The sequence below is a fragment of the Sinohyriopsis cumingii genome, chromosome 11 (assembly GCF_028554795.1).
Source record: "Sinohyriopsis cumingii isolate HCF-2022 chromosome 11, ASM2855479v2, whole genome shotgun sequence".
In the NCBI taxonomy this organism is placed as follows: Eukaryota; Metazoa; Mollusca; class Bivalvia; order Unionida; family Unionidae; genus Sinohyriopsis; species Sinohyriopsis cumingii.
The window spans coordinates 101,920,776-101,933,132 of record NC_142971.1 but is presented as its reverse complement, the minus strand read 5'-3'; the positions used below and the strand labels follow the sequence as shown (position 1 = coordinate 101,933,132).

The following is a 12,357-nucleotide window of genomic DNA, read 5'->3' as shown; positions in this document are numbered from 1 at the left end:
AAAGTACTACTCTCAACATGAATAGACAAATTTTTTAATGGAATCCATAATTTATTTAGTAATATCATGTTTGATAGAGTGTCAGATGTTATAACTATGTATAATAATATAAATATTCAGAATGGTCAAAAGTTTAGTTCTGTACTCCAACTCAGCATCAAGGTCTATAATTCTGGAACTTAACATTTTGGGCCAAAATCCCCCACCCCTTTTTGAAATAAATGGGTTGAATTTTCTGAAAATAAGAAGCAGCTGAACAGATATTTTGTATGAAAATTGTCCATTTGTTTGATTTTTTTCAGAATAATATTTAGGTCTACTGGTCATTGTTCAACCATCTGTGAATGCAGGAGGTTGTGGTTTCGAACCATGGCCAAGTCATACCAAAGACTTATAAAAATGGTACTAGCAGCTGTCTCACTTGGCGCTCAGCATTAAGAGGTTAGTGTAAGAACTGGTCAGCCTGGTGTCAGGATAATATGACTGGGTGGGATGTCTGCAGTGTGATGCCCCAGTGCTAGACATCACTATAATCTGCCTCACTGCAGACATCATAGCAATAATATCACTTCATAGCTTAACAACTTTAATTTCAGTCAATATGTACTCAAGTCTTTATCATACGTGAAATCACCTAAGATCAGTGAATTCACACGGATTCTCGTAACTCATATTAACTAAAGTAATGCATGAAATTCTTAGAACCTAATTCCTATATAAACAAGATGACAAATTCAAACAATTTGACAACCTTATATAAAGATTATTGTACGAATTCATATATATATATATATATATATATATATATATATATATATATATATATATATATATATATATACAAACTCGGCACGGTTATACTCATATCAGGAAATATCTATGAATTTAAACAAATAAATTCATGCACATATAAGCAATTAAATTCAAGCAAGTCATAATATTGGTATCAACAAATTACGTGAAAATTGGCGCAAATACCTTTGTGCTTTCAAGCGTTTCTCGCTTCTACTGCCAAAATTGTGTCCGTCAACCTTCCAGACATCCGGTCCCTTGGACAAATGTTTTATGAGAGAATTTCTTCCAAATTCATTCTCAGAGTCCCCTGTACCTTTACTCTTGCAGCAAAGCTTAGACTAATTTGATTTTTCGATGGGTGGAATATTTACAGCTAGAAAATTTTGTGTGGGAAACATGCCCCTGTTTAGTGTAACTAGTCAGGATGAAATATATTTACCGTCTTTTATAACTAGGCGCAAAAATTGCAGTCAGCTTGCCCTTGGTTTTCGAATAACTGTTTCTGGAACTTTTCAACTCTTGACAGTTCCAATATGAAATTGAAGTTAGCTCTGACACTAACAGTATGTCTGGCTGCTAGATAAATGAAAGCTTAATTAAGAATCACCACCTCCACTGATCAGACATTAGAAATCATTGCAGTATAGCGATTTAACAAGCACGTGTCTCCATAAATCTAATTAATTGTTCTCTGGCCCAAACTAATGTGCTTTTCGTAGATTGACAGAAATTTGCCCCCTCACAGTCACAATGAAACACCTTTCAGTGTCCAAGGTAAAAATCTAAAACTGACTAATTTCTCTATAGACAAAGGTTATACAGTCTAAGACGTAAAATAGATACCCATATGAGGGTCACATGATCACTTTCCAGAACAGGGTAGAAGCTATTCACATGTCTATGGTCATGTATTCCAGTCAGCCTCGATTTCACTAATATCAATCACACATGAAGAATGAATTTAAAAAAAGTTGTTTACTTGATTCTCGATCAAGGTTGGGAACTTGGTCAGCTTTTAGATACAAAGTTTGGTGTTTGCGACAAAACAGTCAGGTCAAACTAATTTCTGGAAAATATCAATTTCCAGTAAATACAATTAAATTACTTTCACAAGTAAATACATTTTTTTAAAAATCAACACTTACAAGCAGTCAATTAAATTAAATCAAATATAAATTAAGTTAAATATACATAACATAATGATTTATATATTATTATTATTATTATTATTATTATTATTATTATTATTATAGAGCTTCCCCATATAAATAGAGTGGAGCTGACAGTTGAATGATGTAGTAAGTTTGATTAAGTTAATTATGTAGGTAGGGCATATATATGAATTTGCAAAATATAGAAAGTTTGTTACATGCTGATGTTTATACATATCAATATATGATCTTGTTACAGAGATTTGAAGCTAGATAATGTATTACTGGATCGAGATGGCCATGTTAAAATTGCTGACTTTGGGATGTGCAGAGAGAAGGTTTTTGCAGAAAACAGAGCCACAACCTTTTGTGGGACTCCAGATTACATAGCTCCAGAGGTGTTTTTCACCAGAGGCTTGCCTGTTTTGAAAGCTTTCATAACCATTTGTTTCACAAAATATTTACAGAGCTAGTTTTTTCTCTTCTTTCCATTTAAATTACTAATTCTGAAATCCTGAAAGGTACATTTTATATTCCTAGTGCATCTGCAGCCTGTGTTTAATATTTAATACTCTCTTGTAATTTTGCTGAAACATTTTTTTCATATGAAATATACATTTTATCACATCTGTTTTCTAAAAGGGTAACATAAATGGGGGTATATCAATAAGGGTAACTCTAGAATCATTTTCAGCAACTGCATACTGAGAAAATGCAAAATTGATACTAAATTGTAAAAACAGTGAGTCACAGTTGCACTTTTTGTGGTAATTTCTTCTCGTAATATTTGTAAATGACTTTAGTTTTATTTAGAGTCTTGTCAATTTATATTGTTTTAAGTCTGTGTTTGTACAGTAATTGGCAAGTTTTGATTTATTTTTCAGTGTAGTTTGTTTTTGATGCACATTAGTTAATAAACATTTAATTTTATTATAGATTCTTAAGGGACACAAATACAACAGTTCTGTAGACTGGTGGTCTTTTGGTGTCCTGTTGTATGAGATGTTGATTGGCCAATCTCCATTCCATGGAGATGATGAAGATGACTTGTTTCATTCCATCCTGAATGATACTCCCCACTATCCCCGCTGGCTGCCAAAAGAAGCTGGCTCTATACTTAGTCTGGTATGTACAATAAATTGGTTTATAAAGAACAACTGCAGGGAGATGTGGTATCTTTAAAATGGGTTGCTTTACAATCAGATATTGCCATATAGTACAAATTCAGACTATTCTACAGGTGGTGTTTTTCCTTTCACATATAGAGTTCTCCACAAATGAAGGGGTATGCCAGAGACAGCTTAACCATCCAGCTATTACACTTTTGCTTAGTTAATATCTCTTGAGTCCTTTGAGATGTCCTCTTGAAACTTGTTATGCTTTTCTATCATGAGGAGATATTGTATTCTGTATTGAAAATAAGCGAGTCGGTCGGTTTGGCATTTTATTCATATTCATTTATCCATACACTTTTCCAGCCATTATCTCCTGAACTGTCGAAGATATTTTCATGAAACTTAGGGTGCATTTAGTTTTTTGTGTTCAGGATGCAGCTCTATCAGATTGCTACTTCTCCATCTTTGAAAAAAATGTATTCACACTTCATATCTCTTTAACCAATGGAGGTATCTTCAGGAAATTTGATACATATAATGACTGTCTTGTAAGAGCTTTATCACATTACCATTTGAGATATCTTCATGAAATTGGTAACTATGCAGTTGTATCATGTTGAATTTACGTAGCATATAAGAATGGGCTTTGCCATATTATTACTACTAGAGTGGGACGTATTTCATAAGCAAGCACTCACTGACAAATTTAATTTCTCTGTTGAATATATTCCCTGATAGCATTAACATAAGGAAATAAATTCTACAACCCTTTGAATCCAGCCACTCCTTTTTGGCTTAGACAAAGGGAAGAAATCTTTACCCGTTATCACTGATAGGTGGCTACCCATCAACTGTGTCTTTACCATTTCAAGTTTTCATTGTGTATGGTCAACATTATACTGATAATATATTTGCTACATGTTCCAATTATTTGTATTGATTTTTGTTAAGTATTTGAGGGAATTTGTTCACAGTTGTATAGTTAGTTATTTTGGCTCTGTGCTCCAACACACTATTGTTGGTTCAATTTGTTGATTGTTTATTTGTGCACACAGACTTGATTGTTTATTAAGTAATGAATTCATGTTATGTGTGAACAAATTCAGCTTGTTATTTTCCAGTACTTTTGACATTCTTGTTATTTTAGTTAAGCAGTAATGAAAAGATTAGCAAGTGCAAGAAATTTAAACCCAATGAGGACATCATGATAGATGTCTCTTTTTCATAAGGTGTTCTTTGACTTTGACCTGCAGTGTATGTGCAGTGTGGTTGGAAGGGATTTTTTTATAAAAACTTGAAGTCCCAAGAGTGGTGTGTTAAGTCTTGTAGACAGAATCACCTGATGTCTTCAGTTGCCAGTGCCAGTTAAGTGAGGATGCCATGACAGGGTCCCCCTCCCCATCCCAAATGGTGCTTGTTGAGACTGTTACATCTGGACAAGTCAAAATGGATGAACAAGGATTTTCAGAGATGCCAGTCATACATCTTCCCAGATGCAGTTGAATTGAGAGACGCAAAGATTGGAGCAACAATTAGTGTAATTTCAGGCAGCAATAGACCCCTTAATTCTCAGTCCTGCCAACCCTACTGAAAAAAATCAGGAGAATACCAATTTTTGGACCTATCTCTAGATTCCCTGATTTTTAAGATAAAATCCAGATTTTTCAACTCGAGAAAAAAATCTATTTTTGTTTACAAAAACATCATTTTCCGTTTCCATGTTTCTATATCTGGTTTTTCTGTGTCTGGTTTGTTTCTTAGTACTTTACCATATCCGGCTTGATTTCCGATTTTCATCCGCCAATACAAAGAGATTGTCTCACTGTGTGATTCTCATTATCCGACCTTTATCAGCAAGTCACAGCTTCATAATGGATAAGTTTCTCAACAAGAAGCGAAAAAAGAAAAGGAAGTAACTGATGACTTTTCACCAGCCAAGAAAAAGAAATGGGATCAAAAATATAGGAGTGATTGGGAGAATCAGTTTGCTCTGATTCATCTATTGACTCGCGGGGCCTATCATGACATGCATTCTGCCAGTGTTGCTCACAGCATCTCTCAATATGATGTGGTGGTCTAGATGACGTTAATAAACACAGTGCAAGCATTGCAGATGTGTCTAAACAATCTGTAGTATCATTTAAGAACCTGGCCTTTTTTTCCAGCCGAATGGAAGGAATCAACACTGATGATCTGCATAGAGTTTCAGCTTTACCAAATCTACAATTTAAATGCAGAATTGAATGGAAAGATCAGATCATCAGTGGGTTGCTCTCAGGAAGAAAATGATGGATCTGGCCAACTGTTGTTGCCAACCCTTGGGAAAGTAATGCTATCAATACTTTCAATACTGCATACCAAGGCCCCGAGTGGCCGAGTGGTCTAAAGCGCTCTCCATTACGGATTACTGCCATCTCACCTCTGTCTGCATGGGTTCGAGTCTTCGGATTCGGCTAATGTGGGTATGTGAGAAAGCATGCCAGTAGCTTCTCGTGGGTCAGTGGTTCTTTCCGCGGGTTTTCCGGGTTCTTCCTCCACCATTAATACTGGCCACCATGTATAGCCTATCGTGTGCTGCAAAATGGCATTAAACCTTACAACAACAACAACAACAACAACAACAACAACTGCATAGCAACAACAATGCTGTGAGAGCATTCTCAATGGTCAGAAAAAAACAGAACTAGCCAAAGAGCCAGCCTGTCAGCATCAACCCTGGAAGTTATTCTTGTAAGCAAATTTGGCACCCAAGGACAAATAAATGATGAACTTTTGCAGAAATGCAAATCTGCAACATACATTGGACTGAAATGACAAAAGTAGACATCTTTATCATGATATATACACCTTACTCTTGTATTTCCTGATATTTTACCCTGACTTCTGATTTTTAATGGTGATTTTCCTCATTCTGATTTTTTCCAATGTTGGAAGGTCTGAATTCTGGAGGAGATAAGAAGCAAGGTTTCTCCTTCCCCAAACCTCCCAACTGTTGTTGCTGACTTGCCAACCCAGCTGCCTGGCAACAACCTGCTCATAGGCACCAGACTCGAACCTTTTTCATCAAAACAAACAGGTCATCTAAGTTGCTTTGGAGGGACTTACGATTTAGTTTATCAGCTCCCTCCTTTATGGTGTTCCTTCCATGACAGATATGTCATCTGATTTTGCAGAAAGTGATCTGTTCATTACTCGACAAGTAGATGGAGAGAGTTCACAAGCTGGACTCTCCAGGATTTTATTCTGTGTTTTATCTAGTGCCCAAAGCCATAGACCAGTCATATTCATCAGCTGTCTCCAAGGTTTAGAATGTAAATTGCAGTCATTCAGGCTTTTCATAAAGATAAACACATTTGCTATCATTAGACTTAATTTTGTATTTCCAAGTCTGTGTCCAAATATTGCCATGCAAATTCTATTGCTTTTGCTTCCAAGCAACAAGATTTGTGTGCACTCGCATTCCATCTCAACATCCGTCCATGGTCATTCATAAAGAACATCAGCAAGTTAGGTTATTGACTAAAATAGTACTGTTCCTGCATCAGTGAACAAAGAATGGCTCACAGCAGGAATTCCAGGAAAAACACCAAGCAGAAGTCCTGATTTGCACAGATGCTGGCTGACATGGATGGGGAGCCACCTGATGATTTGCTTCACCAGTGTGACTGCCAAGTGAGAGCTAGAGGAGTTACATCTTCACATCAGCTTTTTGGAAATAGTGGCTATTTTCAGTGCATTTCATTTCTGGAAGGATCAGCTCTGTAGCTCTGTAGGTTCTGATCATGTATATGTTCTAGTTTAGGACTATCTCTGCTTGTGCTTCCAGCAGAATATCATGATCCAGATCATATTCCTGCCAGGTTTAGTGTTCTGGCATTTAGTGAATTATTGCACTTTTGTGTTATCCAAAAATAGACATTTTGATGATGTGGAATCAGACACTGTCCACGCTTTTTCTTCTGTCCCCAGCTCAAAAGCCTGGACTGTGGAAGGACTTTCAGTTAGTTGTAATGAGTTTGGGAGATATGACTACCCTCTTTCATCATCATTCTGGTACCAAGGATAATGCAGAAAATTCAGAAAATGAGTGATTATGTTTGTCCCTTTTCAGGTGGTGCAGGTCCAGAGAGAATGATCAGATCTGTATAGTGATCAACATCCCCAGGAATATCCCAATAAGGCCCAGTCTGCAAACAGCCATGGATGCAGGTGTTTCACTCCTGCCTGGAAAGGCTTTTCCTTTATGTTTGGCTTGTCAGGAATATCGAAACAAATTTGTAAGGAATATCTCATGAACTAGAAGGCTCTCCACTGTAAAAACATAAGAATGAATGTAGTAGATTTTCAGAAACTGGTGCAAGACCAGTAGCATTGTCCCTTTGAGTACATCGATCCTGCAACTGGGCAGCTATTTTTTTGGCTTTTGGGTCCCTGAATGTCTGAATGGGCCAAGGCACTTGTGTTTACAGATCACTGTCATCACACCTTTGCTCATGTAGGCTTGAATCTCAAAGTTCAGACAGTATGGTATGTGAAAATTCTTGCCAGTAGCTTCCCATGAATGGTTCTTCCCTTGTTATTCTCTGGTTCTTCCTCCACCAGTTATGATGGCTGCCTATCATGTACTATCAGACCTGCTATCTAAATTTGGCTTAACAGGCCAAAATGCCTCACCCTGTTTTTTTATTGGAATTTTTCATAGGTTTTGATGTAGCTCAGTTCAGATCAGTTTGTGTCTGTAGCTACAATCTCACTGAAGCTTCTGTTCTATAAAACATGTTTTCTGACATCTCTAGCTTTTTGCATGCAGGGTGAGTTTTTGTATGCTCTTTGAGTACTCCCCAACTATCTCCACTTCAGATCGGATGTTTCCATGGTCATAATGTCTTCAGCCTTGCTGTGTAGCGGAGAAATGGTTGCCATCAGCTGGCTGTCAAAGAGTTGTCAGCTGCACCTCTCCTTCATTGTTATAACTATACCTTCTCCTTCATTGTTATATCTATACCGTCTCCTTCATTGTTATATCTATACCTTCTCCTTCATTGTTATATCTATACCTTCTCCTTCATTGATATATCTATACCTTCTCCTTCAATTTTTTTTATATCTATACCTTTTCCTTCATTGATATATCTATTGAGGTGGCAATGCAAGACCTGGTCCATTCTGCCACTACTTGAAGCACATGGAATATTGTTATAGGTCCCAACATCTTTTTCATCCTGGGATCGATGATAAGAAGATATAATCCCTCAAGCCATGTCATCACAGCTGAAAGGGATAATATGCACAGTGTACTTCGAGATCTTGAGAAATCAGGTGAATTTCAGCTCATAAGATATGAGCAATCTCAGCAAGTCTGGCATTTGGATATAACATTTTGATGCAAGACTTTATAAACTATTGTCTGGCATACACAGTCAGCCTTCTCTAGTTTTTATCTCAGTGATCTAGCCTTACAGAGATGTGAATTGAATCTGGTGTATCCATTGGCTGTGGCATCATGACCACAGGCAAAAATTGATGTCAGTACAACATCCTCATGCATGTGGGTTTTAGCACTTTTGCTGGATTTGCCTGGATTTGTTCTTTGTGCAGAAAAGTTGTTCTTTTCATCTTGTCCACATAGTGTCATAAAAAGTTATGTGACTATAGATTGTGCTGTCATGCTATAAGTTTGGTTTATCTTTTTTATAATGAATCCATCTATTCTTCCTTCAGATGGTACCAATGGCAGAAGTTGGATGCTCAAACATTTATCCTCCTATCACCCATTCTAATGTTAATGTAATCAGGAAATGTGCTCAATGGAGAAAGTAAATTTTTTGTTAATATTTTAGTAAAATTTTGTTTTTCCATGAATATTTAACTTGATCTCATCACTTTTAAACCCACCCACACCTACCCACAAATATAATATCCTTGTTGATGTATTAGGCCCTGGGCGGTCGAGTAATCTGAGGTACTTGCATTTACAGATCACTACATCTCACTTCTGTCCATTTGATGTTCTTGTTGTAGATTGGCAAATGTGGTCTATAAAAAAGTTTGCCAGTGGCTTTCAGTGGGTCAGTGGTTCTTCCATGGTTCTTTCTCAGTTCTTCCTCCATGAAATGTACTGGCCACCGTGCATGGCCTGTTGTGTGCTGAATAAATGGCATGAAACCCACAAAACCAAACCTTGTTGATGTATTACTCAGCTTAAACTGTTAAATATCCAGTTGATGGGTAGTCACCTCACGGTGGTACTGGGAGGTAATGGATAGGAGTTTCTTCTCTTTGTCTAAATGGTACATAGACAGGAAAGACAATTGTTCATCTTTCTTTCACTGCATTCAGTATGTAGCAGAGTTTATGTATAAAACATTATTGTGGTACAATAAATATTCTCAGAGAAACATTAAATAAAAATTAGCTTTCTGCAGAATGCATTCTGTTTACTTCACTGTATTGTTATGGCTTGTGCAGAAATCATAAAAAATTATGTTACTGTACTGTTAACCAGCTCTAGACTTTTATGCCAAAATTAGATTAAAATTGATAGCAGTGATGACTGTTCAAAAGAAGCAGATCTGATCTTTCATTTTTAAGGAAGACGCTTCTTAACCTGTAACATCTTATGGACCAGCTAAATTGTCTCTGGTGTGGTAACTTGACTTTAATGTCTTGTGGACCAGCTAAATTGTCCCTAGCATGGTAACTCACCTCTAACATTGTATGGACCAGCTAAATTGTCTCTGTTATGGCAACTCACCTGTAACATCTTATGGGCCAGCTAAATTTTCTTTGGTATGGCAACTCACCTGTAACATCTTATGGGCCAGCTAAATTTTCTTTGGTATGGCAACTCACCTGTCACATCTTATGGACCAGCTAAATTGTCTCTGGTATGGTAACTGTTTAACAATGTTTGGACCAGCTAAATTGTCACTGGTTTGGTAACTTGTCTGCAACATCTTATCAGCCAAAATGTCTCTGGTATGGCAACTCACCTGTAACTTCTTGTGGACCAGCTAAATTGTCTCTGGTATGGTAACTGTTTAACAATGTTTGGACCAGCTAAATTGTCACTGGTTTGGTAACTTGTCTGCAACATCTTATCAGCCAAAATGTCTCTGGTATGGCAACTCACCTCCAACATCTTATGGATCAGCTAAATTGTCTCTGGTATGGCAACTCACCTGTAACATCTTATGGACCAGCTAAATTGTCTCTGGTATGGCAACTCACCTTACATCATATGGACCAGCTAAATTGTCTCTGTTAAGGCAACTCACCTCAAACATCTTATGGACCAGCTAAATTGTCTCTGGTATGGCAACTCACATGTACATCTTATGGACCAGCTAAATTGTCTCTGGTATGGCAACTCACCTGTAACATCTTATGGACCAGCTAAATTGTCTCTGGTATGGCAACTCACCTTACATCATATGGACCAGCTAAATTGTCTCTGTTAAGGCAACTCACCTCAAACATCTTATGGACCAGCTAAATTGTCTCTGGTATGGCAACTCACATGTACATCTTATGGACCAGCTAAATTGTCTCTGGTATGGCAACTCACCTATAACATCTTATGGACCATCCAAAATGTTTCTGGTATGGTTGTTGTTGTTATAGGGTTTTAATGCCATTTTTCAGCACAGGAATGGATATACATGGTGGCCAGTATTAATGGTGGAAGAAGAACCTGGGAAAACCCCAGAAAGAACCACCGACCCACGAGAAGCTACCAGCAACCTTTCTCATGTATCCACATTGGCCAAGTCCGAGACTCAAACCCACCCAGACAGAGGTGAGATGGCAGTGATCTGTGATGGAGAGCACTTTAGACCACTCAGCCACTTGGGGCCCCTTTTGGTATGGTAACTCACTTATAACATCTTGTGGACCAGCTAAATTGTCTCTATTGAGGCAACTCACCTCAAACATCTTATGGACCAGCTAAATTGTCTCTGGTATGGCAACTCACATGTAACATCTTATGGACCATCCAAAATGTTTCTGGTATGGTAGCTTGACTGTAACATCTTATGGACCATCCAAATGTTTCTGGTATGGGAACTCACCTCTAACATGGTGTGGACCAGCCAAATTTTCTCTGTTAAGGCAACTCACCTGTAACATCTTATGGACCAGCTAAATTGTCTCTGGTATGGCAACTCACCTCTAACAGCTTATGGACCAGCTAAATTGTCTCTGGTAGGGTAACTCATCTGTAACATCTTGTAGACCAGCTAAATTGTCTCTGGTATGGTAACTCACCTCTAGCATTGTATGGACCAGTTAAATTGTCTCTAGTATGGCAACTCACCTCTAACAGCTTATGGACCAGCTATTGTCTCTGGTATGGTAACTTGACTGTAACATCTTATGGACTAGCTAATATGTCTCTGGTAAGGTAACTCGTCTGTAACATCTTATGGACCAGCCAGATTGTGTCTGGCATGGTAACTTGACTGTAACATCTTATGGACCAGCTAAATTGTCTTTGGTTAGGTGATTCGTCTATAACATCTTATGGACCAGCATAAAAGTTTCTGGTATGGTAACTTGACTGTAACATTTTATGGACCAGCCAAATTGTCTCTGGTATGGTAACAAAACTGTAACATCTTATGGACCAGCTAAATCATCTCTGGTGCAGTAACTCTCCTGTTATTTCTTATGGACTAGCCAAAATATCTATGGTAAGGTAACTCATCTATAACATCTTATGGACCAGCTAAATTGTCTCTGGTAAGGTAATAACTCTTCTGTAACATCTTATGGACCAGCCAGATTGTCTCTGGTAAGGTAACTCATCTGTAACATCTTATGGACCAGCCAAATTGTCTCCAATAAGGTTGTTGTTGTTGTTGTTGTTGTTGTTGTTGCTGTAGGGTTTAACGCCATTTTTCAGCACACGATAGGCTATTCATGGCGGCCAGTATTAATGGTGGAGGAAGAACCTGGGAAAACCCCAGAAAGAACCACCGACCCACGAGAAGCTACTGGCAAGCTTACTCACATACCCACATTGGCTCAATCAGAGACTTGAACCCACGCAGATAGAGGTGAGATGGCAATGATCCGTAACGGAGAGCGCTTTAGACCACTCGGCCACTCAGGGCCCCCTCCAATAAGGTAACTTGGCTGTAACATCTTATGGACCAGTCAGAATGTTTCTGGTATGGTAACTTGACTGTAACATCTTATCAACCAGCTAAATTGTCTCTGGTAAGGTAACTCATCTGTAATTTCTTATGGTCTAGCCAAAATGTCTCTAGTATGGTAACTCATCTGTAACATCT

At 37.8% G+C, this 12,357-nt stretch overlaps 1 protein-coding gene across 7 annotated transcripts in view; it reads left to right on the top strand.

Annotated features, from left to right (window-relative positions):
* The window catches only part of LOC149789180 (protein kinase C delta type-like), a 227,101-nt gene that overhangs the window by 199,950 nt on the left and 14,794 nt on the right, over positions 1-12,357 (top strand). For all 7 annotated transcript variants that reach the window (XM_089975327.1, XM_089975321.1, XM_089975324.1 and 4 more), the window contains 2 exons: positions 2,206-2,344; positions 2,883-3,071. In XM_089975327.1, the coding sequence (XP_089831453.1) occupies positions 2,206-2,344; positions 2,883-3,071 (328 nt within the window). The remainder of the gene's footprint in view (positions 1-2,205; positions 2,345-2,882; positions 3,072-12,357) is intronic.